General features: G+C 33.4%; 2 protein-coding genes across 2 annotated transcripts; one reads left to right on the top strand and one right to left on the bottom strand.

Annotated features, from left to right (window-relative positions):
* Positions 1–3,757: 3,757 nt before the first annotated feature.
* On the bottom strand, positions 3,758–8,652 carry LOC129927599 (polyprenol reductase-like). Its single transcript, XM_056037196.1, has 5 exons — positions 8,380–8,652; positions 6,784–6,935; positions 5,697–5,903; positions 4,499–4,615; positions 3,758–4,086 (listed from the first exon to the last, which is right to left on the bottom strand). The coding sequence occupies exons 1-5, from the start codon at positions 8,634–8,636 to the stop codon at positions 3,830–3,832; spliced, it is 990 nt and encodes a 329-aa protein (XP_055893171.1). The 5' UTR covers positions 8,637–8,652; the 3' UTR covers positions 3,758–3,829.
* Positions 8,653–8,960: 308 nt separating this feature from the next.
* LOC106078060 (uncharacterized) lies at positions 8,961–14,871 on the top strand. Its single transcript, XM_056039317.1, has 5 exons — positions 8,961–9,112; positions 10,501–10,653; positions 11,738–11,819; positions 12,451–12,635; positions 14,160–14,871. Exons 1-5 carry the CDS (start codon positions 9,110–9,112, stop codon positions 14,247–14,249), a joined length of 513 nt encoding a protein of 170 aa, XP_055895292.1. The 5' UTR covers positions 8,961–9,109; the 3' UTR covers positions 14,250–14,871.
* Positions 14,872–19,629: the final 4,758 nt, after the last annotated feature.

The following is a 19,629-nucleotide window of genomic DNA, read 5'->3' as shown; positions in this document are numbered from 1 at the left end:
CAAAATATTCAAAGTAACATACATCAATTAGGCACTTAGTGTATTGATTATCTCTTATAGAGCATATGAATTTAAAAAACAACCATTTTACACATTTAGTAGTAGCCTACATCAATGAGTGTGTGAGTCTGATGACCTCTACTAATACATGTAGCACACAACACACAATATTGTTTTGCAATCTTCAATTTGACTGAAAAGACACATCGATTTTCCAAAAACTGCTATTACAGACGGCAATCACAGCATATGAGTCAATGTGGCATTTTACGTGTCAAGAGATTGTATTTTCCCTTTGCAACTTCTTGTGTGACTAAAGAGGCCAACCCTTGATATGCAGCTGCAGTCACAGGTTGGGCATCTGTAATCACTAGATTGTACTGTCACCCTTCATTCTACTACTGTTATGCATGGCATCCTCAATCCGGGACCCTTTCGTTATTCTCGCTCTCCATGTGGATAAAACATATCAACTCAGAAATGATTCCAATACTATAAGAGACAAGTAAGAATTCTATGTAAGAATTGCATACATTCAAAGCAGCTATAACTGCCAGGATGCCTAGTAATGAACAGAAAGCAGATAGTATGACATGTCACAACATTTAAACCAACAAGCCATTGCTTATCAATTCTGTTTTCAAATATCTACATTCATAAACCGTTAGCCAGATTTCATAGCTAAAAACATAAACATATACAGCCAAACAAATGGAATGTACTATCTGTAATAATTATTTAAAATATTTAGAAATTATTAGCAAAATCACATAAACAAATCATAAAAAAAAAAAAACTCAAGTAGTGAATATGAACATAACATTAAAAGAAGAGACCCTATTTTACAATCAGGGTACAAGAAACTATATTACCCTGAAAAGGGAAATAATTACTTAAAGCAGAACACATTGGTGTTGGACCTAAAAAGCATCACAATTCAACCTGGCAGATTCTACATATGTAATCTCAACTGCCATTCTTTTCAGTTGTTTAAGACAACAGATACTATACCCAGAAAAACATACATAAAAAGCTTGACAGAAAATAGTATTTAAAATATTTTTTTTTTATGTTAAACAGAGAATATTCAAGTTCACATAATTGATATTTCAGTATGTGTGGCTGGCTGAGTGGTAGGTAATAGTAACTAGCCAAACTAGGGGGGGAGGGGGGGGGCTTGAGTTTAAATCACCTTCTAGATTAGGTTTGCACTGAATTGAATTGTACTGGCATGTACCTAGCATTGACATCTTTACAAAGATTGGACCAAAGCATGTGAACATGTTATTGGATCATGGAAGGTGCACTGTTCTGAAGAAATAATAATCTATACATATTAGCAAAACCTAAATTAGCAAAGCTGCTCCAATTATTAAATAGTTCTCATGTTTGTCATCAGGTTTGATCACTTCATAACAAAATTTGTTGCACAATTATCAATTTAATTATGTATAGTAGGCCCTTCAAGAACATATAAAGATGTGACAATTATTAATACACATTTCACCAAATGCTAATGTAGACTATTACAAAAACAATAAAAAATCAATGTGACTACCACAATTTTCAATTAAGTAGATAAATATTTCAGCTCATTGCTTGAAGGTTTAGAGGATCAAACATCACATTAAAACATTGTTCCACTAACAACTACTTTTTAAATATACACAGTGCTAAATAAGAGTGCTTGACTAAATAACTTCTCTTTCATTCTTGGAAATATGGTTTTGTAAATTAATAATTTTTTAAATATATATATTTCAATTACTCAAAATTTCATTTTTTAGTTTACGAAAATGGGTGATTGTTGTTCTTAGTAAGGCTGGATTGTTGAAAACCATAACTATCTGTACTACTGATTTCTCAAAAACATTTTATTTCCCATAGTTTCTCTCTTATTAGTGTGTACCAAGTGACTTGACATTGTCAGGAAGAACCATATAAATACAATACAAAAGTGAACAGCTACATAGATTCAAAGCATGTTGAATGCAGCACAAAAGTCTTCAAATGATCATAAAGTCAAGAAAAATAAAGTTGTGGCCTTGAGACAGGTTGTTTTTGCCAAAATAAATCAATGCTCACAACAAGAAACAACATATATACATATAAAGCAAATACACATTCTCAAAGAAAGACATAATTCATTGTATGTTATCTTTAAATAAATATTATAATAGAATTAAATTAACAGCTCGTAAATTATATTAAGCCTAAAAAAAAACATATTATTTCGTAAAAAAAAGCAGCATAGCAAACAAAACTTTTTGAAGCTAGCAGAACTCGAAGAAAGCAGTGAGTAGTATAACGTGTCACCCCTCAATAAAGAGTCTAAAGTTTGAATTATTTTTAAAACATGTTATTTGCTGATGATACACATCATGCACCAAAATATCAACAAATTAAATTTGACCAGGTCAAGCGGAACATGTTAAGATAATACAGTGATTGTGAAATAACATACATCTAAGAGTTTGTGGAAATTAAACTTTTAGTAAGAGATTATGTAAAAACAATCACTGCCCACATATACAATATTATAGGTCACGATTTTAGAAAGAAATGGAAATTCAAGTCTCATTTTATATATGAAACAGCCAAAGTTCTTCATGCATTGACTTCATCAATAACAGAATTTTATAAAATGTTTCACCACTGGATCAAAATTTCTTGTCGTTTAAAAAATATTTGGACAATTTACACATTGTGGTTCTTCACATTTCAGCAACATTTTCTCACAGAAAACAATAAAATAAAAAACTTCGTTGATCTAACATCATTTATGAACACACTAACCTATATGTTTGTAGATATTTGTACAAATAATAATAAAAATAATTTTATTTATACTGTTGCTGGCTTTTCAAAAACACAACATTACCGTAACAGAAATAATAGTTTTCAGAACAATACCATTCGAAATGTTGAAAGTTCTTTATAAAACATGTGTCAAATATTTACCCTGTGGTAGAGTTATAATTTTAAAAAAATGAAATGTGAAATAATAACACTGTGAAGAGCTGCCTGGTCTGGAAAAAACTGTGTTCATCTCGGAAATATGACTATTGACTTGAATCCTCCAATATAATAATGAGAACACAGAAGAGAAAAATGTGAATTCTTTTGGTTGTTGAGCAATCTAATAAATGTCTGACAAATTAAGTTTGTTGGTGAAGTAGCTTGAAAGTGAAATTTTAACATTTGATTTATTGTGATGGGACTTGGAATGTTATTTCAATCACAGAAAATAAGATATTAATTGAATTTTTTTTTTTTTTTTTGCAGCAAAATCTTTTTTTTTCTTTTCAATTGGTACAAACAATAAATTGAGGAATTAGAACAAAATGGTGGGCTAATTCATAGTTAATAATGAATTATCACAGAAAAAAAATCTGACAATGACTTTTTTAAAATGAAATATCTATATAAGAATAAATTTCAAAGTAATTTTTAATAACCATATTTTAAAACATTTTCTCTAGATACAGAAAGATATTTTACATTATTTTCAAGCCAAAGCTTGTATTTTACATTGAAATTTTTTAAACAAAAAAAAATTCTTTTTGATGTACACTAAAGTTAGAAATTAATTTAACAGACTTGCACATTATTTTGTGGCCCATTATCACATTTCATGAAAGACTAATAAGACATTTTATGAAAGCCTAATAAATTAGCTTTATTTTAAATTTAATAACATTATTCCCTGCTTTTAAGTCACAATCGTTTATTTCAATCGTCAATCTTTGTAATCTTTGTCAAGCAGACAAATGTTATGGAGAGTTTTAAGACTGCGCCTAGAATACAAAAAACAACTTAAGGACTAGCTTCACCACAGATATGGTATTAACGTCTTCCTATGTGCGGGATAGTTGGGGAAGTGTTCTGTGTACCATTTGTGAGAGATCTTGCTTTCGATCACCTGGTTGGTCCAGACAAAGACAGCCACACAGTTCAGGTACATGTTCTCAAACTTAAACATAAAACAGAACGCTGTATAGATGATGACCTCACACAGGTAGTGAGGGGAGCTGACCAGGTCAAACAAATGGCCATGAGGAACAAAGTGCCCATCTGGGGGTTTGTCTGAAACATTAAAAAATAAAAATATTTTAAAGTTGTTGGTGAACAGTTTTTTCTTGGGTTTTAGAAAAAGGCGGTATGGTAACCAGATATGAAAGAAAGAGATGAACAAGACTGCCTGTTCCTCGCTGTGATAAAAATTATGATAATACTTTCTTTTTTATTTTTTTGGATGACTGTAATTTATCTGGATATGGTTAGGTTTGTTACTGTGATGGCAAAGCTGATTTCCTACTGAAATAGTGTGAAAGTGGCATTAAATAAATTTTATATTTTTTTTTTACTTAAAATGAAAGGATATAATTTTTGGCTTTATTTGATTAAGCTTAATATTTTAAAGAAAAAAATAGACCTGATAGAACTATACCTGAGTATTAATGCTCATTTGCCTTAACACAATACAAACTGATAGTACCTTTTTGTTCCTGCCTGAGAGATGCCAGTGTCAACATGCTCCTGTGCTGGAAGTGGAACGCCCAAACAAATATTGCAACTGCTATTATATATCGCACAACCTCTAACACATTTGGTGCTGAACAGAAACAGAAAGAGTAAAAAAAAAATACTGACCATATTCTTGTAGAAATGTTTATTTTTTTTCAAATAAAAGTAACAAACTTAAATAATAAACAATTCTTTTGGTTTCATACTTTCTACTGATACAACTTTAACTTCAACTAGCAGACTAGCAACTTTTTAAGAACTCATTACAACGCAAGGACACAGACTAACTAGCATTCACCCAATTTATACTTTTTTTAAACCATATTTTCTGAATCATAGAGATTTCTATTCTAAATATTTTATTTCCTATGAGCTTCTAGAAACTGATGTATGCAACTTTTTCCCTGATTGGATGATTATAATTAACACGTGTTTGTTCTGCGACTTCTTTGACCTGACCCCCGTTTCTAGAAAGAGATAGAATTAGGTCATAGCATTGATTCGTGACATTATTCAGTATAGCATATTAGTGTTAGTCATACCTAGGGATATGTGCGTGGTGCATGTCGCAAGGGGCATCAAACTGTATTCCCAGATCCAGATTAATCGGTCGCACATAAAAAGCCCATGCCTTTTCAGTCTGATTTATAGGTCATGAGCATGTTACCATAGACACTAATCAAGAAAATGTAGCACTATATAGACTTTATGAACAGGGTGAGAAAGAATTCAAATGACAAAAATCAAAACTGCCACACTAGGCATCCAAATATTCTAGGTACACCACTGGGGCCTGAGAAACCACCAGATGACTCTGCAGACACATTCTGTCCAGCAAGCTTAATGCAATGAAGATAAAAACATTGTAGCTTCTATTCTCTGAAATTGTGATAGTTATAAAGGTCATTCTGCAATGGGAAAATTTCAAATATTTTATCTCTAGGATTCTAGTTGAGCCATTGTATTTTCAAAATGTTTACAAGGGAATTGATGAAAAAGCTGCATCTCAAAAACTAGCAACATGATTTTAAAATAAACCCTTATATTATTTTATATATATATACATAAATCAAAATAAATATATTAGCTAATCACTCCTAAAAACTAGACTATAAAAACATAATATTCTCTAACGCTAAAGAGATGATCAAGCTAATGCTATTACTTACTTGAGAACGCAAGTTTCTCCAAAGGTATAGAGATGAGCAAACCAATACCAAACAGAGAGTAGAAACAAAGTCCAATGATGTAGTGGCTGATGTTTATTGTGCTCTTGGAGAAGGAGCTGATATAGAAGCACTCATAAGCACGTCTAAATATCTGAAGCCATTCCAGGAGGAACACGAGCAATACAGGCAAGGCACTGTCATCAAACTCTGAGAAATAAATATATACTTGTACTATTATCCTTTATTAGACAAACAGTCTATTTGTTTTCATCATACCAGAAGTTCAAATGATTTGTACATTGCACTGTGAAAAGAGTGCAAAATAACTTAGCATAGTCCATTTTTTATTACAGCACTACCTGGACCACCAAACATTCTGTTGAACTTTTCAAATAGAAGAGCTGATTCATTGGTTTACTTTATGGCCTATGATTTACTAAGATGCTATTTAATAACAGCACAGTAACCTTGTGATGGATCATTTGGGGAATCACTATTATATTAACAATTCTCAGTGAGGTAAGTGTAAAAAGTAAAGTTCCCCTTTCAGACCTTGTGGTCTATAGGGCAGATGATGTAAAGGTCATCTGTTTCTGTGCCCTACGGTTAACGAGGGTGTCATGTGGCCAGCACAACAACCAACTGCCTTTACTTTTCCCCAACTAATGTCAGGTACCCATTAGAGTTGGGTGGACTCAGAGGCGCCCAAATATCCCAAAATTGAAAATCCTAGTCTTCACCAGGATTTGAACCCGGGACCCCCAGTTCGGAAGCCAAGCAATTTACCGCTCAGCCACCGCGCCCCCTGAGGTAAGTGTAGAGCAATAATATATATAAAATAATATATGATATAAAAATATTCTTAGCATTTAATCGTTTCCAGACTCTCTTTACATCTACATTATAAATATATAATATATATATATTTTATATATATATGATATATTCTAAAAAAACAAATAGCTGAATGGACTCAACTCAATAACATATATATAGTTTTAAATTGGTATCCTTTCTCATCTAAAAACTCCATTTATAACTTCTGATAATATAAATATCTTTTTTTTATTTAATAGTCATTACTTACTATACTCTGCACTGTACAAAGAGTGCCATATAACCCAGTATTGTAGATCCTTTATTACGACACATCCTGGGCCACCAAACAGACAAGAGACTAAAACAATGAATGCCAAACTGTGACAGATGATGCCGGTGATGTAGAAATGCTTAAACCAACTATGAGAAAAACAATATCAATAAAAACATTTTTAAAAATCAAAATTTAAATAAATTTCATATTTTGAAAAAAATGATTCACAGCATTTTCCACAGTTTTCATCAATACTTTTTACCATATTTTAGATCCAAAACATCCTGTTCAAAACAAGTTAATGCAAATAAATGCTATAAAACTAGTTTAATCATTGACATTAACTGTGTCAATTGCAGATCTAGATCTATGCAATCACAACATCAACCGACCAAGGTCACTAATTAGATGACAAAAAGCATAAACTAGAACAAACTTGTCTGAATTTCTGCTAGCAGGTCACAGATTCTTAGAAATTTTCTGATATTTTTCAAAAGAAACCTAAAAATGTTAATCTAGCTCTCTTCTCTCTGCTCCTACTCTTGTCCTATGTGGGACAGTGCTCACTGATCTCCACATGGTGTATTCTAGTATTAGTAACTGAAGAATGTTCATTCCATTGGGGTGTTTTGAAAAGGGCTAAAATTGAAGTCCATGAGTCTCCTACTCCCCCCCTCTGGTCTACCTTAGTTCTTTTTCTGGTCGCTCGCGGAATGCACTGAACTCTGGCTCACATGGTTCTTGCACACTCATCTGGTATTGATCAGGAGCCACTAGTGAAGCATTGACTATAGACTTAGATATTATATATATACTATTATTATATATATATATATATATATTATTATTTGAATTCTTCTTCTTATATATTACTATTATAGACATTACTTCAAAAAAGAAGATAATCATGTCTTACGCATTTCATGTGTCAATCTAGACCTAGTCATGCTAATCAATGACTTAAACTCTGCCAAGTCGTTGACATTGCAACTGGTTTTCCTGGCCGATTTAGCATTTAATTTAGGCAACCCATTCCATTCTTTAATGGCACTTCACTAGGGAAGAAGGAGCACTTAAACAAATTTTTTCTAGCATAAGGAATAAGAAATGTGCCTCTATCTTTGTATCTTTCTAAGTATTTCATTACTTTTTTAGGTTTTGCTTTTCTATTTTTTCAAAATGCAATTTGTAAATTAAATCATGCATGGTTGTTATTATTATAATAAGGCTTGTCTTCGAGTCCGAAGATTAAATACTATTATTATTATAGAGGAGTGTAGTATTTCCCGTGGCTGCGCAGCCCCAGTTGTGACCTACATATTTTACCACACCCAGGGCAAGCATCACTCCAGTCCATCAGCGTACTGATAGACAGCTGCCAACTTATTGACCTCACTGGCCAGGGACCCAACCGTCAAATGATTACCAATTAGGTCTATATTATATCATATTATATGTCTTATATCATGGATTTATATGTCTTATTGTCTATCATAGTCTATGTAACGTAGTTAGTTTTTACTAGTGTACGTTGTCATTTTGAAATTTGCGTCATGCTGCTATAATCTAGATCTAGTCTCAATAATTTACCTCTTAGGAACATTTAAAGATCCCGGTATACCGGGTATACCAGTGCCGGTGGCTTCAAGTTCATTTGGTAAGCTAGAGTCTGCTCGCTTGTTGATATGGCTGTACCGGTGTAAGCATTTTCCAAACAGAAATAAACTTTTAACAGGTAATATGATTAAACTTAAGTCTTCATTTAACAAGAACAGTAAATATGCGCAAAATATTCCGATTGCAACTAAAAGCCAAAGTACCGACAGAATATTTATTCCGGAGATCATCTTCTGCAACTCAGCTCATAAAGTTGATAAACTACGCAGCTTTGTTACAATCATTTGTCAAAAGACAACAAACACATGTGTAAATACTTAGATATATAGGTCAGTTACAAGAGTTCATTATAAAAATCTACTTTTTTAAAGCTATTCTGAAACGCACTTTTTATAACATTATTTGGATAAGTGAAGAGATCAATTTAAAATAAGAAAAAGAAATAGATCTAGATATAAATAAATAATTTATTTAGGACCAGCTGGAAAAAAACATCAATTCTTTAATTATCATACATTATTTCAATGATTATATATCTAATTTACAGGATTTAAGATCTATTAGGTTATTATTATAATGAAGTGTAGAACATAGCTTTGTGATCCATATTTTTAATTTTCATTACTAAGTAGCTCTACATCTCGAAGTTACGCTGACAAGTAGGAGCAAGCCCAGAGCAGCATTTTATTTTTCTATTACTGTCATGGTAAGTTATTTGTCCATTTATCCTTTCAGTTCTCGTTGATATTTATCGTCTGTTTTATTCAATATTGAGCTAGATCTATTATTTTGCTACTTTATATGTTAAAATTATGACATGTCACATGATACACATCTCAAATTACCAAGCTGAAAAACATGGCGAAGCGTCTTTGACAACGGTTCAATTTTAAAGTAATTAAAGAAGTTTTAATATTTCAATCAATCGGCAATGCTATCCATATATGAATATGAACCAAATACTAAGTATAAACATTTTTAAGCCTCTGGACCTTTATGGTTATTATATTCTAGACACTCATAGTCTCATTTCAACTACCTCTGTGACTGTCATGCCGCAGTCATGGATTGTTGCCTGGTCATGCAGTTTGCGCGTTGGTCTGTCGTTTGGATTTATCAATGGTCCCAGGTTCAAACCCTGCTTGCTCACATCCCTTGTCGTCCTATGGGAGGTTTGGTCTAGGAAGTAAATCTTCAACTCTGAAGGAACATCCGAAACATGTAAAACAAACAAACTAACAAACATTCATTAGATTACATTTTACATTTAGTTACACATGAATATGATTAGATACTACTAGACTTACAAATAATATGTTCTTGATCTAGAATCTAGCTTGAAGATTCTACTTCTTCAGTACTAGAAATAGAATATAATATCATAATTTCTTGATCTAGTAAATGTATAATAATCTAGATAATATGTTAGGTCTACTAGACTGAATATGAATCTGCTACTGATAGTGATAATAAGTCAATAGGTATAAACATTTTTTAAGCATCTAGACTTTTATCATACTTTATGGCTTTATGCAGTTATCATATATATAGGTTCTAGACTCTAGACTAGACGTTCATTTCAATTACCTCTCTCATAAGACCTACTACTGACATCTACTAGATCTATGTTCTTGATGTAGTTTCTAGATTCTAGAGTATCATTTTGAACTGGGCTTAATCTGGTGCAATATAGTATAGTATATGCTTTCCCTTCCACAACTTAGTCTATATCTACAAATCTACATTCCTGAGGACCATATTACATTCCAAAGAAGAGTGCTATTGAAAAGAAAGTAATTTCATATGTCTGTCATGAAGTTTTGAACAGATTACAGATGTGATGGTTTCTTTATTCCTATCCTTCCTTTGATAGACTTTTACTATTTTCAGTTGGTGGTGCTGGTCTCTGAGTATCCCTTCATCTTGCTTATTAAATACTTCAAGAAGATTTAAGTTAATATATAATACTTTAATTTATATTAAAAAAAAAGGAATCCTGTAAATTACTAATCATTACATATATAATGTGTTTTTTTATATTCAGTACCTATATTATAATTTTACTTTATTAAATTATTGTGAATATTTTTGTAGTCAAACTTTAAAAAGACCACCTTGGCTGGTGGTGGGCGTAAAAAGACAGGCCCCAAACCAGAGCTGACAGAGGAACAGAAGCAAGAAATCCGGGAAGCATTTGATCTCTTTGATGCTGATGGATCAGGAACTATTGATGCTAAAGAGCTCAAAGTGAGTAGCTCATTGTCTTACATCTCAGCAGGAACCCACTTGCCGTTTTTTTTTGTAATTGCTAAATTTGTCCATTTCATGCATCTGTTTTTAAATCTGTAATTCTAATAATCTGTATAAAGTTGATAGTGTTTATAAAATGTACATCTCTATAGCTTTATTTATTTGGAAAATTGAATGTCAAAGATGCTATGTTGAAGACTAAATCTAAATAACATATTCAATTTGGTTTACTTAAACTGCTATGGTACATTTGGATTAGCCAAAGACTTTAGAATTGGGCATGGTGGCTGAGTGATAAAGATCTTGGCTTCAGAACAGAAGTGTCGCCGGCTCCAATCTCAGTGAAGACTGGGATTTTGAATTTTGGGATAGTTGGTTGTAGTGTTAGCCATGTGACACTCTTGATAAATTAAGACCTTAGAAACAGATGACCTTTACATTGTCTGCCCCATTGATTGCAAGGTCTGAAGGGGTTTCTTTTTTTTTTAAACACTTAAGAATTGACCGGTTTGCTTACTAAATATTATTCTTCATTTTGTTGCCAAAAAAAAAAATTACTTCACCAAAGTTTGTTTTGGGGTCCTTTTCTCTCAAGGTAGCAGAATCTAAACTAAACTAATAATCTAATAATTAAGGCACATTCCTCGTCCATAAAGGCACATTCCTCGTCCCATATGCTAGGACAAATTTGTACAAATACTCCTTCCCTAGTGCTATTAGAGCATGGACTGAGCTAGCCAGGAAAACCAGTGACTTGACAAAATTTAAGTCATTGGTTAATATGCATGACTAAATGCATGACGCGTAGGACGTAATCATCTTCTTTTTTGAAGTAACGTCTGTATTATATTAGATAAGATAAGAAGATAAACAATGTTTTATTTAATTATTGTAATTATTTTTAACTTTAGTTACGGGATGAAAGCTGCTTAAAGAATAATAATAATTTCATTTATTAACATTTAGTTACTGTTTTTTTCTGTGATCTCATAAATTAAATCTCTGTATTAATTTTTTTACACAATACAGTATCTTTTATAATCGTGCACCAAAGTTTCAACATTTTATTTTATGTTTCCAGGTTGCCATGAGAGCTCTGGGGTTTGAACCCAAGAAAGAAGAGATTAAGAAATTGATTGCAGAGATTGATAAAGAATCAACAGGTGCTGTAGTAACAATTTTATTATGAAGATATTTTTTAAATATGTTTGGCTAAGAGGCAAAAAATGCGTAGCTATCTATCAAGGGGGCTGGAATTGGAAACTAATTTGAACTTAGTGTGCTGAGTAGCATGGAAACCTTCTCCCAAGTACCCCCTTACCCTCAACTGGTACACAAAAGAGTATGGACTGTAACACAGATCATGCTATAAGCATGAAACTTACACAATACAAAAACAAATTTTAAAAAAGTAATATAAAAGATAACTGAACTGTACAAGGGAAGTGTATAGCTCATTTTGTTCTTATTTAAAAAAAAAAAATTAAATGAAAGTGCTAATACAGCGAACCCAAGTAAATGGCTATTCATGAAACTTTTGTATATTGAAAAAGAATTAAAATATATATTTTTGGAAACTAGTCATATTGTTCTATTTTTAATTTTTTTTTTTTTTTTTTTATTATAATATTAAAAAAATAATAATTTTGAGTTACCTTCACTTTCCCCTCTCCAAAATGTGTAAAAACTCTTGGTGTTGCAAGAGGCTGATGCTATTGACAGTTTTCTTTAAAGAAATGAGAAACTATTTATGACCAAGCTTATTAGTCTTTGATGTGTTGATTCTTTTTTCAGGCTGCATTGATTTTGCTGACTTCCTAACACTAATGACCTACAAAATGAGTGAGAAAGACTCTAAAGAAGAAATCCTCAAAGCTTTCCGTTTGTTTGACGATGATGAAACAGGGAAAATTTCTTTTCGTAATTTGAAGCGGGTCGCAAAGGAGCTTGGGGAAAACATGACAGATGAAGAATTACAGGTAATTAGCATTGATGCTGGAACTTATGATTAGTGTCTGCACTGGAGCTTGTCATTGTAGATTTAATCCAGCCATTACTCAAAGCAGGAGAGATGGTTGAAGATGGATTACTTGCTTAGATGGAAGACACTGTGTCTTAAGAACAAATGAAATTTTGTTTTCAAGATTTTAAAATATCTTTAAGGGTGTATAATGTAGTCAAACTAAGTAAATCTCTGTGCAGTTGTTCTGGTCACGTATTGTTTAGATTTTTTAAACATTACTACAGGGTCTTATGGCACATTGAAGAATTATTTGTTTTGGAAATAGGGGAAATTTTGACTTAATGACAATGATGTGATTAGTAAAAACAATAATAGGTTTTAGAGACAGAATATAATATCTGTCGACGTAAACAGACTACTTCTAGGACAATGTAGAGATTTTGTGAACATATAGAGTTAGCTGACATTCAACGGTTCCCTTCATTAAGCTTGTTCGACTTTCAGTATCAACGTCCACTAACTTATATTGATTGTTCTGCCTTTGGCCAGTGTTATTGGACTACATATTATGTTGAGTGTTACCTCCATTTAGATTATTTGAATTAGACACCACTGAAGTGCCTAACAGGGGTGTCCTGAGTTAATTATTATCTGAAATCTTGAAGAGAATCTGATACATAAGGTACATGTCGTACTAAGTAGAGAATGTCACAAGGAGAGCATTTTTTGTTCCTCGCTTGAGTGTGATTTTAGATTCAATAGAAAACACTGAAACTCCTATGATCAAATCACATGCAAAGATCATACCACAAATGAGAAAATCCAAAGCAGGATCACATTGGTAATCAGGTCTCACAGTGTCCTTCTAACCATTGTCAAAAAAAATGTAAGCTGAGATTTTATTGCCATATTATGAGGCCCACATAGCTTGCAAAGACTTTTCTACAGGAAACAATACCAGGGGAAAGAAGGAGAGTCAGTCAAAAGATGTGATGGGAAGACAATGTTAAAGAACTGACAGGCCTGTGAAAGAAAGAGACTGAGAGGAATGGAGAGAAGTGGTCAACAGATCATGTGTGTTACCCCAACAGTTCCAAAGACTAAGGGACAGGTGAATGTGAAATATTCATTAATTGGAACACACAGCTTCACAATGTACAGTGAATTAAAATAGTATAAAAGTGCCATTATGATGAGTTTGAATTAAAATTACTATTGAATTTTCATCGCCTTCTAACACTACCTCCATGCTTTATTCAGTAAGTTCCCCTTTCAGACCTTGTTGTCTATAGGGCAGATGATGTAAAGGTCATCTGTTTCTGTGACCTTGGTTAATGAAGGTGTCTTGTGGCCGGCGCAACAACCAACCGCTTGGTACCCCCATGTACCAACTATGTCTGTATCAACATCAGTTATCATCCCAATGACTTCCTCTTTTCTTTCAGGGTTGTACAAAAATTATTTTTTACTCTGTTATTCTTTTGTTTGTTTTCTTTAAAAATCATATTTTAAACACTTCTTGATTATTTTTTCTCTGCAGGAAATGATTGATGAAGCAGACAGGGATGGTGATGGGGAGATAAATCAAGAGGAATTTCTCAGAATCATGAAGAAAACAAGTTTATACTGAGTTGTCCCTCTTTTACTGTGAAATAATTTGTGATTTGTATAAAGTGTGTATGTGTTTTGGGGCCAAACATGTTGTTTTTTTCTCAAGTATTAATTGATTCAATGAAATGTACAGGACATCAAACTCTCTGAGTTCCTTGAAATCAAATAGAACTCTATTACTGACATGCAAAAGAATATTTGTGAATTGTTTCCCTTATGTCTTATAAAAGGTTTTGCTTGTCAATTAGATTCATGCTGTAATGTTGGTACTTAAAAATTTTAAGCATTGATGACATTTTTTTTTCATTTGATTAATAATTTAATGACTCCACATAGCATCTTTACTTCAATTACGTCAATCATATTTATTACCAGACCTGTTAGCGCTCCAAAAGGTAATATTTATATATTTATGACATTCCTGAATCCCTGCAACAAATTTATACTACCACTACTTTGTCTGTTCTGTATAGCCCTTAGGGCTACTCATCTTTTCATCCTTTTTCTTTTCAGATATCTTGGTTGCTTAGCATCAGATCTGAGTTTTGTATAGAACAAATATTTTCATAGCATTTTTTGGTTTTAATGCCCTACTTTTGTTGGGTAATACTGTAAATTCAAAATAAAATGTGTGTGTTTTTTTTTCATGCCGATGATTGCTGGATATACATTTTTTGTTTTGTTTTGCTTCTTGTATCTTTTGAATTCTTAGTTTTGTTTCTCCGTTATTTACGCTCTGTGTCTTTGTGTGTCGTCATTATAAATTTTCAGATCTACGTTATTTTTAGTGTTGTTTTCGGTTAATTGTTTAGGTTTGCTTACATTCCTATGTACATTTAATCAAGATTATTTCTAGAACTTAATCTAGGACACTAGATCTAACCTGTTGTTCCATTCATAGATAGATTGACTTCGGAAGATGAAAGAACAAGGTTAAATAAATCTATCTAGATCTAGAGGTGATTGATAACATTTTACTGAATCAAAATTATTAAATCTACATTGTTGAATTATTTTAAAAATGCTTTTGAATTGTTAAATTAACTTATATCTAGATCTGGGTTCCATTTAGATTGACGCCAGGTGCATCTTAACCGGTTAGGACTGCTCATTAAAAAGTAATCCCTTTTATAGACTTACCAGTACCATTAAATTTAATAATCAGGTTTAAAAATACAAAAACATTGGAATGAGATTTATTTTAAGCTAGTTAATAAATGGAAAAAATATATTTGAAAATGATCGATGGGTATTTTTTTAAGCGCGACTTTAGTTATAAATTGAATATTTGTTTATAATTGTTTATTTTTAAAAGATAGAAAGTAACCATTGCAACAGAACTTTGTAAAATCCAAAACCTAAAGACATTTGTGGTTGTTTTTTTTTTTGGGGGGGGGGGGGGGGGGGCAGGGGTTGTACTAAGTTATTTTATCATTATGGGCTATAAAATTGAAATTTATTTCCCTTTTTTTATATTAGACAAAATAAATAATTGACTCATTTGTTTATTTTTTTATGGATTCTTGTTTTGTTAAGTACATTGAGTTCATAGTTTCATCTTGGTCAGAGAATTGGTGTGGGACAAACAATGTCTTCAAAGTTTTTTACCAGGCAGACAGACATGGTGAGTTGATATAAGTTTTTGTAAATAAACATCAGATGTCAGTCTGGTTCAGTCTCCGCCGATGTCTTCCCTTTCTTATACGTTTTTCAGTGTGTCATAATATAACCTATAAATAGTCTGGAGACATGTTGTCCTCACAACAGACCAGCATGAACATATTCCACAAACGGCCCTTCCGCAGTTTACTTGTTCAAGTCTCTCCTTTCTATGTCAATATTCTGTCATAAAAAAGCGTAGGCGTGTTCCTATTAGTGCATAAAAAAAGTAAAGTTCCCTTTTCAGACCTTGTGAAAAATGGGGCAGATGTTGTTAAGGTCATCTGTTTCTTGGGACAACAGTTAACTAGCAGGGTGTCATGTGGCCAACACAACGACCAACCGCCTTTACTTTCCTTAACTAAATTCAGGTACCCATTAGAGCTTGGTGGACTCAGGGGCGCTCTAAAAATCCAGAAATTCAAAATCCCAGTCTTCTCGACCCCAGGTTCGGCAGCCAGGCACTTAACCACTCGGCCACCGTGCCTCATAAGCGCATGTACAAGGTTATTTTTTTATTGGATGCAACTGAAGTGGAAAGTTACCTGGAGTCATTGTAGGTAACGTCTGAAACACGCAATACAATGTTCAGGTATGTGTCCTAATAACATTTTCCCACCGGCTATGTGTTAAATAATAATGGCTTTTAGAATTCACGGGCTATCAGTGCATGTTGTGAAGAGTGCATTTTTTTTTTAGGACTGCATCTAATTTGCCAACGATAAATTGTCGTTTTGTAGGGGTGGCTGGGTGTAGTGACCTAGTTTTGTTTATAGATTGTGTTAGTTTTGTGATAAATATATTGTGCATAGCGACGGTAAAAGTGACGTAGTCATACATTTCAATGACGTTGCAGAATACGGGTACATGATAGGAGAAGACCATGGCTAGGGCTTGAAAAAAAATGGATATTGAAACGACGAAGAGATAGACAAGACGATCATCCTCATCCTTAAATAAACATCCGTTCAAATCTTCAGAAGTTTTATTAAGTATATTTCATTGTTCTGTCCCTTGGATGTGTTCAGACTCGTGTTGTTTTTTTTTCTCATTAGTTCTAGTTGAGAAACGGTGTTAATAGATTCAGTCTGAACTCGGCAATAAGCGAATCAGCTCAAGCTTTCTATTAAACCTTTTATTTAATTTGTAATATCTCCAAAAATAATGGTTTATCTTATATATATATATATATATTTACCAAAATACCACTCATATCAAGAGATCTCTTAAACTAGCAAAACTATTCACGTGAAGTTTCGTACATATGTTCCGTTTAACTCTTGGATGCACAATAACCAAACATTTTGAAAATACGTAAAATGATCGCCGCAATTAAGGAAAAAACCACAATCTTCCTATAGAACTTTTGTATTTTACATTGTTGCCTAATTAGGGGTGGGGTGTGTGTTTTCAGAGCAGTGCTATTGAGACAATTCAACAGTCTGTAGATGAGAGGCTCAGAGAAGAGCAATCAGGCTTCCGAAGAGGCAGATCGTTTGCAGAGCAGATCTTCGTTCTATGAAATATCATAGAACAAAGTCTCGAGTACCAACAATGGTTAACGATCAGTTTCGTAGACTTAAAGAAAGCGTTTGATATTGATAGTGTCCACTGAGAATCACAATGGAAAATAGTTTGAGAATACGGCATCCCAGAAAAATTCTTCCAGATCCTAAGACACCTCTACAGTCAGTCTAGTTGCTGCATTAAAACAGAAGAAGGAACAACTGAGTGTTCTAGCATTGAGACAGATGTGAGACAGGGGTGCATCTTATCTCCCTTCCTTTTCCTACTAGCCACCGACTACATAATGAGAAGAGCAATGAACCAGACTGCCTTTGGTATTCCATGGTGTGAACAAAACCGAATGACGGACATTGACTTCTTCGATGACGTTGGGGCTACAGATAAGTGCAATACAAGAAATGACGGAGAGCTTAGATAAACACCCCAACTTGGCCTCCGCATAAACTTGGATAAAAATAAAATTTACGAGTGGGATATGAAGTAAAGGGTGCCCCCGTCAGACTTGGCGAGTCAAAGCTTGAAGAGCTGGACAAGTTCACTTACCTTGGCAACATCATAACAAATGACGGGGATGCCTACCATAATGTAGCATGCCGAATAGGAAAGGCAGGGAGCATTTTCCAAAGGCTGCAGTCTATTTGGACAAGCCAAGTCATTGGACTTGAGACAAAAATACACCTTCTCAACACGATCGTCATCCCAATAGCAAAATATGCATGTGAGACATGGAAGTCATCTGCCGAAATTGAGAAAAGACTCAACAAAGATGACTTAGACGGATTTTGGAAGTCAGTTACACAGATCGGGTCTCAAACAAGGAAATCCTATGCCGAACGGATTATTGAAGTCAGTTATATATATATATATATATCGGGTTTCTAATAAGGGCATCCTTAGTGAGGTTGTGACAGAGCGTCGCATGAGGTTTTCGGGACATGTTCTCCGACAAAATGAACTACGCATACCAAGAGTTGCGTTGGCATTGAGGCCAATACGAGGAAAGCGTATAACTTGGCGCAACACTTTCATGGAGCGCCTCAGAACAGTGGACACCAGGTGGGAGGAGGCTTCAGACATTGTCAGCGACAGATCTTTATGGAGACAGCTTGCCGCCCAATGCGCCGAACGGCGCGAGAGGACCTAAGTCTAAGTAAGTAAGTAGTTACATGAATATAATATACTCAACATAAAGGACAACAAAACAATATAAAGAAGACTTCTGATGACGCAGTCGTCATAATTGAATGTACCAGATGTTTCTGCTTTGGTGGATACTTTTTTTTTTAACATCCACTTTTGTTTAATTTTTTTTTCATCACATTGGAATTGCCAACTTTGCATTCTTAAAATAAACTTTAATTTAGGCCTACTATAATTTATTTATAGTAATGCCAGAACACAAAAACATAGTTTTAAAATAAAGTGAATTTAAGCTAAGCTGTGATCTCTTATAAACATTTGTATATTGACTACACACAATTTAATTATTATTTTTCATCAAATTGGAGTTTCAACGATGGAGTCTATTACTAGTACATGTACTTATGCCAATTTGACAATAAAAAAAAACATAGTCAATGAAATAGTAATAATAGTAAATGAGATAAAAGTAATGCAATGCTATTGAAGCAACAATTGTATCTTATAAATTAATCTTGTTTATTGGAGTAGACCTACAATTTAAGTGGCTATTAATTTCATTTATCTCTTAGCTGAAAAGTCAGTGTTGTCTCTTTGAAACCTAAGCTTATTATCTTGGTAACTTGAAGTCCAGATTTGAATTTATATTTTAAACACCTATACTTTCCGAAATGGCCTTCCAATAGGCAAAACCTATTTGCCTAACATGTCATATGCACGTAACAGAGGTGCCCCACAGAAACGCTTTAAAGACCAGCTTAGGCGCCAACTTGCTTTAACTGACATAGAAGAGAACACCTGGTTGCATACAGCTTCAGAACGAGACAGCTGGAGGTCACTTACCAAGGTGAGGTATACACCAAAAGAAAATCCACTGCCGAGGGCAGACGTGGACGACACAAGAATAAATATGATTCTACCACCGGCAGACAATGGTTATGCCTGTGCTAACTGTGACAAAATATGTAGGTCACAGCTGGAGCCGAATGGCTTTTTTTTTAATGCGTTTTTATTGAGATTATATTTTCACTTACAATAACAGACAAGACAAACAGGTTAACGCATTGACGTCC

This window comes from Biomphalaria glabrata, chromosome 8 (assembly GCF_947242115.1).
Source record: "Biomphalaria glabrata chromosome 8, xgBioGlab47.1, whole genome shotgun sequence".
In the NCBI taxonomy this organism is placed as follows: domain Eukaryota; kingdom Metazoa; phylum Mollusca; class Gastropoda; family Planorbidae; genus Biomphalaria; species Biomphalaria glabrata.
This window is presented reverse-complemented; position numbering and strand designations above follow the sequence as displayed.